The sequence below is a fragment of the Ursus maritimus genome, assembly GCF_017311325.1.
Source record: "Ursus maritimus isolate PB19 chromosome X unlocalized genomic scaffold, ASM1731132v1 scaffold_X1, whole genome shotgun sequence".
NCBI classification, from domain to species: Eukaryota; Metazoa; Chordata; class Mammalia; order Carnivora; family Ursidae; genus Ursus; species Ursus maritimus.
The window spans coordinates 115,510,028-115,520,687 of NW_024423319.1; the positions used below are offsets into that span (position 1 = coordinate 115,510,028).

The 10,660-nt window shown below is 49.5% G+C and overlaps 1 protein-coding gene and 1 long non-coding RNA gene across 2 annotated transcripts in view; one reads left to right on the top strand and one right to left on the bottom strand.

Annotated features, from left to right (window-relative positions):
* The window catches only part of TMSB4X (thymosin beta 4 X-linked), a 2,153-nt gene extending 791 nt beyond the window's left edge, over nt 1-1,362 (bottom strand). Inside the window, exons 1-2 of the mRNA XM_040634475.1 lie at nt 1,218-1,362; nt 16-129 (exon numbers count right to left, since the gene is read on the bottom strand). Of these exons, the coding sequence (XP_040490409.1) occupies nt 16-115 (100 nt within the window). The 5' untranslated portion in view covers nt 116-129; nt 1,218-1,362. The remainder of the gene's footprint in view (nt 1-15; nt 130-1,217) is intronic.
* Nucleotides 1,363-8,067: 6,705 nt separating this feature from the next.
* LOC121103641 overlaps nt 8,068-10,660 on the top strand; it is a 19,160-nt gene continuing 16,567 nt past the window's right edge. The window contains exon 1 of the long non-coding RNA XR_005835853.1: nt 8,068-8,414. This is a non-coding gene — a long non-coding RNA (uncharacterized LOC121103641). The remainder of the gene's footprint in view (nt 8,415-10,660) is intronic.

Genomic DNA, 10,660 nt, shown 5'->3' on the forward strand with positions numbered 1-10,660 from the left:
GGGGGGGGGGCTTACTTTCTTTCGAAGGCAGCGGATTTTTCTCTTGCGTTTCTGTCTTCTTCAATTTCGACTTATCGAATTTCTCAATCTCAGCCATATCGGGCTTGTCAGACATGGTTGCAGAGGAAGCTGCATATACAAAGCCAAGAAGGAGGGTGAGATCGAGCGAGCGACCCACCCTTGCCTCTCCCGGCTCAGAAATGCGCTTCTGCCCTCGCATCTCCGGCCTGAAACCCCACCTCTGCCTCCTTCCGCTTTCATTCAAGGCTAAAGCTCTTCCTCTTTCTACACAAAAAAAAGAACCCCCCCTTCATTATTTCCAAATGCGGGGGGCCAAACTGGGAAAATCGCCCTCCCATTAGGGGGCGAGTCTTTCGGAATAATGAAACTGACCACCGTAAGTTATCAGTTCACAACGTTTGAAAATTAAAATCTGGCTAGAAGTAAATAGTGAAGACATTTCAAGGTGGAGGCGGGTGGTGGGATCGAGTAAAAATTCTTAAAATGAAGCGGAGGCTGCACAGTGCTAACATTTTACATGAGTCTCCCCCCAAAGATGCGGGCCCGTGCTGCTTTTCTTCTCTGCTCACAAAGGCGGCAGCTGCAGCCGGCGCCCCCGACCACCGCCCTACTGCTTCCTCACTCGCGCTCAACAATGCAGGCGGCCGCGCACAAAGCTGCCCCAAACTAGCCCTGACCTGCATTTAGGGGCAATTCGGCAACCCCCGCAAGAAGGGTTGTTGTCCCCCCCTCTCCCTAACCCCCCGCATTTCGCAGTATAGCCCAGCCACCTGAAATCTGGACAGATAGAGCCCAAGAAGCCATCAGAGGCTACAGGAAAAATGTTAATTGTTGAAGCTCCGGGCTTGGGTGGGTGTGAGCTGGAACAAAGGATTTTTCTGTTCCTGAGTAATCACCGCCTAATAGGCAGTGCATAATGCCGGGGGTTGGGGGGGGTAGAAAAAAAATGTTCCCTCGGAGCTGCATGGCCGAACGCCCGGCTTGGGGGGTTTGTCTTTAAACCACCAAGTTCCCGACCCTGTTCCCCAGCATCTGGAAGGGTTTGGCATCTCCAGGACCCCAAGAAAGGCTTCCCGGGGAGGACCCTTTGGGCTAGGCTATAGGGATGCCTCTATAGGGAGAGGGGCGCCGAGGCGCGAGCGCGGGCGGCGGGCGGGAAGGGACCGAGGGCAGGAAGCAGGGGCCCCGGGGCTCACCGGAGCGAGGTGCGCGAGAGAGCGAAATCGGACGTGCTCAGTGACCGCCGCCGAATGCCGGGCGGGGCGCGCCGCGCGCCGTTATATGCGCGCTCATATGTAAATGAGGTGACGTCACCCGCGGGCCCGCTTAACTCCTTCGCGCCTCGTCTCCGCCCCGGCGTCCGGGGGCCTGCCTGGCGTTTGGGGGACCCCCGCCCCGCATGCACCAGTGCACCCTTACCGCAACGACGGCGGAAAATTAAAGGGAGCCAAAGCCCCCTCCCCCCGGCACTTCCTGCATCATGCGTTTCCCCTCCTTATGTCTATTTTACCATAATGGATTTTTGCAACAGCCGCGCAAACCCGCTCTTGGGGACCGGGGGACATGATAACGAAGGGTCTGGGTGGTACCTAGGGGGACAGGCATTCCTTTACTGCGAAGCTGTCTTTGTCTGGTGCGGACATCCGCGAGCGAGGGTGCGGTGGCCGCGCTGGAGGGCCTCGCCCGCTGCAGGGGTGCGATTCCTGTGACTCAGCTTTAGGGCCAGCCGAGGCCCTTCGCCCCACCCCGGCCCTCTTTGTCTCTCACCCGGCTTCTCGTGAAATTGGGTGGGAGGTAAAGCACCCTTAAGTGATTCTTTTCAAATAAGTTTCCTCACTGTAACATGCGTATTTTTTCGTCGCTATAATTTTTTGTGAGCACCCGAATCAAATAACCGGAATATTTGCTGGTTGGAGGTTACTCTATCTGGATTTTATAGCGTACAACGCCTCCCCGCTTAGAAAAATAAGTCAAGTTCAAGCTCTGCTATTGACTTGCTGCCTGACAATAAGGAAGTTTTTTTACTTTCCTGTTCCTTATTTTCCTAAATATAAAAGCGATTGCTAAGGAGGCCCGTGTCCAGTGCCAAAGACTGCAATCCCATCATCTCTAAAATCGAAAGATTAAATTTAACAATCTCACTCTGTTTTGAAGAAAGCCTTTTCAGCACAAGACGTTTTTGAAGTGCACTCTAAGTTGCATCTGGAAATATGGGAGATTTCGGTAGAGAAGAGCAGTTTTCAAAATGGCACCTTGCCCGTGAGTACCAGTGACCCCCTTGCCGCTGAAATCCCTCGCGAATACCGTGCTCTGTGCCCGCAAATGGCACGTGAAAGCAAAACGACCCGCGGATTGGGAAAGACCTACTTGAGATTATTTTGAGACGCAAAGCAGTATGCACAATACTTCTTATCCCTTTCCGCATCCTGAGGAAATGTTTCCAGAAACCCTTTGCTAATCACGTTTATGGCAGAGGCTTTGTCCCATGGGGATTAAAGTCAAGTGTTATACAGACCCTCAAAAGCCACTGCAGGAGCAGCTCGGACTTCCCCATTTCTTTATCCACTTGACTTCCTTCTTGGGGGGGGGGCAGGGGCAGGTGACTGGCTCCCCAGTTCATGCTCTGGTGGGTGGCCGCCATTCTGCTTTCCAAACAGGATGTCACCTCTCTGGTTACACCTCTCCCCTGACCCTACCCTAGTTGACTGGCCTGAGAGTCCCCTTCACTGTGGAAGCTCATTAAAGATCATGCCGGATGGATATTTGGCCCGTTTCAGCTGGCAGCTGCCTGATACACCATCTCTGGAGGTTCCGTGATTCCATGTTGCCTCACCCAGCTGCTGTCAAAAATCACTTCTTTCCTCCCCCGGTGTCTCTGGATACAAAGGAAGGCCACTACCAACCCAGTGCTGCTTTTCCCTGAGGTGCTTCCCTTAAAAAGGGTTAGGCCTTGCAGAGCCATGTCTCCAGAAGAGATGGAGGAGTGGAAATTTGGAAATGCCTGGAGAATTTTTCCAGGCTGGTAGCAAGCAGCCTTCCACTGTGTTCAGATACTGACAGAAAAGAAGGGGACTTGTTAAAAGGAAGAGAGTCTTCCGTATTGGGCTTGCCTTGCCCCTGGTCAGCCGACCTAGAGAGAGCCGAAAGAGAGTGGGAGGCAGATGAAAGGGAACGCAAACTAAAGGAATATTTTTAAGGCTTGTGTGACCCTGGCCCTGTGAATTAATTGTTCTGGGCCTGAGGGTTCTCATCTGTAAAATGGGATAAATGCAATAAGCTACCTCTTTGGGAGCCCTAAAGGCTCAGGACATTGCATAGCACTTAGTAAGTGCTTTGTATTATTGTTACTTAGGATGGAACGTTGAGGGGGAAAAAAATTAACGTTTAGTGTTTGAAATTGTAAATTTTAGAGATTTTTAGATTCGTCATTTCTCTTAAAAAGTACCAGTAAAAATGAGATCTTTTGTTAATTTTATAGCAAATAAAAACTAACAATCCCTGTTGGTCGATGCCTTGTAAGAGTCGGACACAGTCATGGGTGCTTTACATTTGCTCCTGCCTTTCCCCCTGCTGCCCCCCTAACCATGAGGAGAGGTTTACATGCGGGGAAACTGAGCTTAGAGAGCCATCCTTGTGATAACTCAGCCAGTAGCCACTGTCTATTATTTGTGCTAAGGCGTTCCTAAAAGTCTTCGCACCCCCTGCCGCCCGGACCCCCAAGTCTGCGCCTGACAACCATCAGGAAGCATGGGAGGGGGCAGGCTCTTTGTTTCCCACAGCACCTGGGAGAGGGCCCTTGCTCAATACACAGTCATGGCCTTGCCCTGAACTGACTTGCCAGGATGAGGAAGGTCCCTGAACCCGGCTAGGCCGTACTCTGAGCCTGTGGCTGCAGCCGCCTTGCTTCCCCCCCTCCCCAATCATTCAAACCTGTCGGTATTAATGCTTCACATGTCAGGGATAATTCCCGCCCCCCTGAAGCCACCGTTACAAGAGGGTTTGTGCGCTGGGTGCGACCCCCATGGAGGTGGGAGTTTTCAAACCCGAGGGGAAAGACAGAGGCTGAGAGCAGCAACAGCTCCCAGCTCAGGGCTCTCCAGGAGAAAATGGGTGAAGCACCCACCTGCTGCTGGCCCAGCCTTCCTGAGCGCATGGGCCCTGGCACCCATGTGCCAAGGGAGCCGGCCTTGGACGGTGGCCCACCTCCAAAGCCCCTGCCTGGTGGAACCAGGAAGAGGTGTCAGGGCACATTCTGCTTTATTTTCCTTTCCAGGGTAGGCCTGGGACAGCTTTGTAGCTATTTCCAAAGCTGGAGAAACAGCCACAGAGGTCTGGGTACCTGAAAATTCGTCCTAGTATTTTTTAACCTATTAAATTCTGTGCAGAGCACTGGCCATTAGAAGAGAAGGAACAGAAGAAAGTGGCCACAGCAAGGCTCCCAGCCCTTTGCTTTCTCAAGCCCAGGCCCCTTTGTCTCGGTTTCAGGGCCTCCTACCATCTGCCCTACCTGCCTGCACCCCACTATGCCTGTGACCCCGCAAACTCTATCCATTCAGGTAAATCCCCTTAGAGAAACAGCCCAAGTCCCCCTCCCCCCCCCAACGACAGGGAAGGGATATTGAGTGGGCTGTCTGTATACAATATCTAATTCAATTTTCACCCTCTGCAGTGGGCACTAATACCCACATTTTACTACTGAAAACCCTGACACTCAGAGAATCTAAGCAAGCTTGCTTGAGAACAAACACACAGTTCTGTCTCCCGAGCCTATGCGGGCCCATCGGGGCCAGCTCTCCCCGACCTGAGTGTGTCTCCAGGACTCCCACCTGCGGCAGCTCCACCTCGCGCTCAGTGGGATGGAACAGAAGGCTCCCTCGGCTAGTGTGCTAAGAATGAATGCCGGAGACGGTGAAGCAGAGAGGAGTCCACGAACGCTCTTGAGAATGTGAAACGTGTCGCTAACTTTCCTGTTCACTTTGTCGGTCTGATGGAATCTTAGAGCCAAGAGCAACTTTGAGGGGGATCTCATTCAACCCAGTTCCCTCCTGTGGCTTGAATTCTCCTCTACAACATCCCCTCCAAGTGGTTGTTCAGTCTATGCACAGCAAGGGCAAGAAAAAGCAGGCGGAGAATCTTCAAGCATATACACGGGGTGGTGAGGAGTTTAGTTTGGCTAGGGCTTGCGCAGAATGAGAGAAAGTGACAGGAAATCATGTGGAGAGGCGGGTGGGGGCCAGATTCAATAACAACAACAACAACAACAACAACAACAAGAAATAAGAAGAACAACAACAGCAGCAGTCCTGTCTGTAATGATAACATTTTTTTGAGAGCTTACCATATAGAGGGGAGCTCTCCGTGTGTAATCTCCCCAAACCCTTACACAACCCTATGACAGAGGCACTGTTGTGTTCCTCATTCTGCCGATGAGGGAGTCCTGGGGAGATTAAATAATTTACCCAAAACCACACAGAAAAAGCCAGAGGCAGGTTTCGAACTCAGATGGGCTGGTTCAGAAGCCGCCTCAATTAAATACTCCCCTTTTCTAGAATCCTAAGATAAGGCCCTTAGATTTTGTTGTATAGGCCAGCTAAGGGTAAAGTTATATCCCATCACAATAAACCATCCGACTTTTCCATCACTAAAACTTTGAAACACAGATATAGTCATGGATCATATAAATTAGAAAGTTGCCTGCTTCAATTGTCAAAGGATTTCATTACAGAAATTCAGTCTGCTCTCTGCTTCATCCTACCGAGCCCAGCGCACTTGCAATAAAGGGAATTCTTATCTTGAACATTGGCAGTTTGACACAGCTTTTCGCTACTTTAATATTTTTCCCAGCAGTCATTCGTATTACACTGGTTACAGCAAATTAGCAGGTCAAATCACATCTTGAAAGGGGAGGCATTACATATTCCTGATGGCCTTCTGTGTTAAAAGTGATAAACTTTTTATTCTGTCGTGAAGCAGAATTATCATTAGCAAGTAGTAAGTGTTCATGTATTTTAATGTGCTTCTTCTGGGGACGTCAATGCTTTTTAAAATAGAATATAGCTCCCACAGCATCAGCAGAAGGCAGCTAATGGCTTCCGTGGTAAGGAAAATGGAGCTCAGGTGGGCACTAGATTTGATCACATAGTCCAAGATCAACCTCCTTGGCTGACCCGGACCCTCTCCCCTCTGCAGGGCTGGCTCCAAGGGCGTGTGATCTATGCGGTGGCACAAGGCACCCACACTCACAGAGACCCTTTGCTCAGCCTCACGCTCTGTTGCCGCCATCTTGAAATTGTTAATAATTTTGGACAAAGGGCCCCAGGCTTTCATTTTGTACCAGTCATGAAGCCAGTCCAGCCCCTCTCATTCTCATTCTCATTCTCATTCTCATTCTCATTCTCATTCTCATTCTCTGTGCACCACCAGTGCCCTAGCTTTTCCGAGGACCCAGGAATGGGCCCATCTACTCATGTGCCCCTTCCTCTGCCTGCAATGCCCTCTCTGATCCTTCCTGCGTGTGGTGCCCCCGTGTGAAGAGGTCTGAGTGTGTGCACGGGATGGTTCAGCCTCTGCACCCTCTGCTAAGCTTCTGTCTGAGCCTAGTCGCCCTTGGAGCAGGTGATCGCCACATGTTTCTAGGGCTTATGCCAGGTACGCACACCAGTTCTCTTCCCTTCCTCTCTGCCTGGCGGTTTCATCCTGTCCAAAGGATGCCTGCAGCTCTTAGCTTCCCTGCACATCAGAATTCCCCGGCATGTCCCAAGGCCAGGGAAGGAGCAGGCCTTTGCTGCCATCTCTGCCCACTTCTCCAATTCTCTCTGATGCCTTCACTCACAGGAGGCTTCCCTGAGGAGGAATTCCACAGACACAATTTGCACCGAAGCCAGAAGAGGAGGATGTCATTTTCTCACACAAAGGCCAAACGCGGGGCAAATGAAAGCACCAGGAAAGGATGCTTGAGTTCTAGGCTTTTACTGTGCCATTTATAGCCAGGACTCAATTGTCTGAATTGGTAAAGATGACATGGACAATAGAGATTACAGACCCTACAGTTACTAAATCTCACTTTAACAAATAGATTCGGTCAGAAGCATGTGTTCAAACAAATACTTGTCTTCCTGTTCACAGTAACATCAATCCAATAGCCAAAAGGTGGAAGGAGCTAACTGCCCATCGACGGATGAACGGGTAAATGAAATGTGGTGCAGTCATCCGATGGGACAGTATTCCGCCATAAAAGGAGTGAAGTCTGTGCACACCACAACATGGGTGAACCTGGAAAGCACGCTGAGTGAAAGAAGCCAGATCCCAAAGACCACGTATGGTAGGATTCCATTTACGTGAAACATCCAGAAAGGACAAATCCATAGAGAGAGAAGGAGATTAGAAGTGGCCAAGGGGGGCGCCTGGGTAGCGCAGTCGTTAAAGCGTCTGCCTTCGGCTCAGGGCGTGATCCTGGCGCACCGGGATCGAGCCCCACATCAGGCTCCTCTGCTAGGAGCCTGCTTCTTCCTCTCCCACTCCTCCTGCTGTGTTCCCTCTCTCACTGGCTGTCTCTCTGTCACATAAATAAATAAAATCTTTAAAAAAAAAAAAAAAAAAGAAGTGGCCAAGGGCTGAGAGGGGCGAGCCAAGGGGAGGAACTGCTGGCTGGGTACAAGGTTTCATTTTAGGCTGATGAAAATGTCTGGGAACTAGACAGAGGAGGGGGCTGGGCAACACTGTGAATGTATGAAATGCCACTGAACTGTCCGTTCTCGAAGTGTTAATTTCATGTTATGTGAATTTTACATCGATTAAAAAAAAAGGAGGGATGTAAAAAGAGAAAGAGAAGAAGAAGAAAGAATAGTAAATCATAGTCCCATTTCCTCACACCCCAATGTCTGGTTCAGAGGAAATGGGAGGGGAGTCAGGGAGTGGAGTGAGAGTCTGGTTCTTAACTCTTTCTGTGCCACGCCAATTTGCTGAAGCCCGGAGACCCTCTCTCAGAGTTATGTAAATGCATAAAATTTAAAAAAAAATGAATGAAAATGAATGAAAGCAATTAGATTTCCATACAGTTACCAAAAGAGTTTTAAACACTGTGATGGAGTCATCTACGTGCTTCTTTGTAGTGCTGAATAACACAATCCCATAGTCGGTCTCAGATCCAGCATAAGTTCAAAATAGCGGGGAGTGTGTAGATATCTGCAAAATGTTAACAGATATAAAAATATCTGCGGTGTCTGTTGTTGACACAGTCACAGGAACTGCTAATGCTAGAGAGCTTCCTTGCCGTTAGGGCTGAACGTTTGTCTGAAGGAAGGCAGCTGTCCGTAAGCCAAGCAAGAAACAGGTTCTCATTAGGAACTAAATGTGCCTGCACCTTGATCTTGGACTTCCCAGCCTCCGGAACGGTGAGAAACGCATGGGTGTCGTTGAAGCTGCTGGGTCCCTGGTATTTTGTTAAGGCTTAGAGACTTGCCTGCAGGCGTCCTTGAAGGAAATGCTAACGCTCAGTTAGAGGTGAATGAAAGGATGTAATTTTTTCCTTTCTAAGTTCATGGACTCCCTGGATTCTCTGCAAAGCTCTCTTGGATGTCTGTGGACCCTAGTCGATCGAAGGGAGGGGGCCTCTTGAACAAGAAAAAGTCACCAACAGAATTTCTGAGACATAGTGGGGCAGCAATCAATGAACCAGATAAACCACCGAATATCAGCTTTGGAAATGTAATTTACTATTGCCTCCTTCATCTTCTCGGCCCGGCCTCAATTCCATGGTCCATACTAGCAGCTTTCTCAAAAGGGCTTAGCATATGAGTCACATTTATCTGGTGTTTGTGAACTTTGTCAATGCACTTTTCATCTTTTGTGTCATTTTATCCTTAAAGCAGCCTTATGCAGATAAAGGGGCTGGGTATTGGTATCAGTTTTTTGCAGAGAATGAAACCCAGCACAGAGAGGTTAGGTGACCTGCCCAAGGGCATTCAGCTGGTTAGCAGAGCCAAGGCCAGAAACCAAAACTCCTCACTTGGAGCTGTGAGCCCATAGTCCCTTAAGCATGATTTTAGGTGCAGGAGCTGAAAGTCTTCAGGAAACAGCTTATAAGCCTCGGATGAGAAGGAGCCCAGGCCAGTCGTTTACGAAAGTCAGTCATCTAAGAGCAGGATGATTTATTGGTACTGGAAGTATCCCCAGTGCTAAGTAAACAGCAGCATTCCTGGTTTTGTTGTGGTCGTGGCAGGGATGGTGATGGTAGTGTGTTTGGTTAGCTAGTTTTGTCATCCAAGAATCCATTGCTCAGATTTGAACCTGCATGCTTGGCTTCCAAAGACCTAAATTTACTCATTCATGAAAATGGCTTCCCCGACGTACCCCCCCCCCTTTTTTTTAACTACCAGTAGTCCTTGGCACAAAGAAAAGGCACACATTTGGACTTAAATCTTTCTATCTTTCTGTCTACTTACAGACTGGGGCACAATTTTAGTTTGGGCCAGAAGGAGGTATTTTAATGTTTGAATATCGAATTTTGTACCCTACGGCGATGTTTGTACAAATGCCTTACTTTTATAGCTAGAAGGCCGGATCTGGTTTTGCGTCATAACAAAGTGGCTGGCCTTGGTCCCTGGCTCCTGGGAGGTAGTCTCTGAACCCTTCCCATTTCCCAGGTGGTAGGAGTGTCTTTGGTATTCCTGGTGAGCCCCTTGGACTGTGCCTGATTGTTTATGACAATGAGGTGGCTTCCAGAAAAGTTGCAAAAATACAATGATGAATTCTATATACCCTGCCCCCAGATTCATCAGTTGTTACTATTTTGCCCCATTTGCTTTCTCATTCTCTATGTATCTTGTAAACCCCGACAGCAAGTTACGAATCTAACAAAAAACAAGACATTCTCTGACACAGGCCCAGCACACTTATCAGGACCCGGAAACTTCCCATTGCTACAATATTGCTTTCTAACCTACAAATCTGGTTCAGATTTTGCCTCTCAGCCTAATAACGTCCTTACAGCAACTTGTTCCTCTGGTCCAGATTCCAGTCCAGGAACGTGCAGCACATTTAGTCAGATCCCTTTAGTGTCTTTTCATCTAGAATTTCCTCAGCCTCTTTGGCTCTTCCACGACACTAATATTTTTGAAGACAACAGGCCAGTTGTTCTGTGGAATCCCCTTGATTTAAGCTTGTCTGATGTTTCCTGATGATGAGGTTTGGGCTTTGCCGTTGTGGCAGGGATCCTATACAAGGGACGCCGTGACCTTCCCAGTCCCTCGAATCGGGAGGCGCCTCATGTTGGCCTGACCCGTTATTGGGGGTGTTCACTTTGATCACCTGATGAAGGTGTTCCCTGCCAGGCTTCTCCACCGTGAAGCTGTTTGTTCTTTGAGACGTGCTCTTTCCCGCATCTCTATTCCCTACGTGGCGTAGCTGTGTCAGCTGTCTTCACAGACAGCTCCTCGCTCAGGGTCTTCGTTCATTCCGGCTGCCACAACGAAATCCCACACACTGGGGGGCTTACAAATCACAGAGGTTTATTTCTCACAGTTCTGGAGGCTGGCAGCCCAAGATCAGGGGGCCAGCGTGGTCGGGGTGGGAGGCCTCTTCCCAGTCACGGACTTCTTGCCCTGTCCTCCGTGGCGGGGGGTGGGGGGGTCCTATGAGG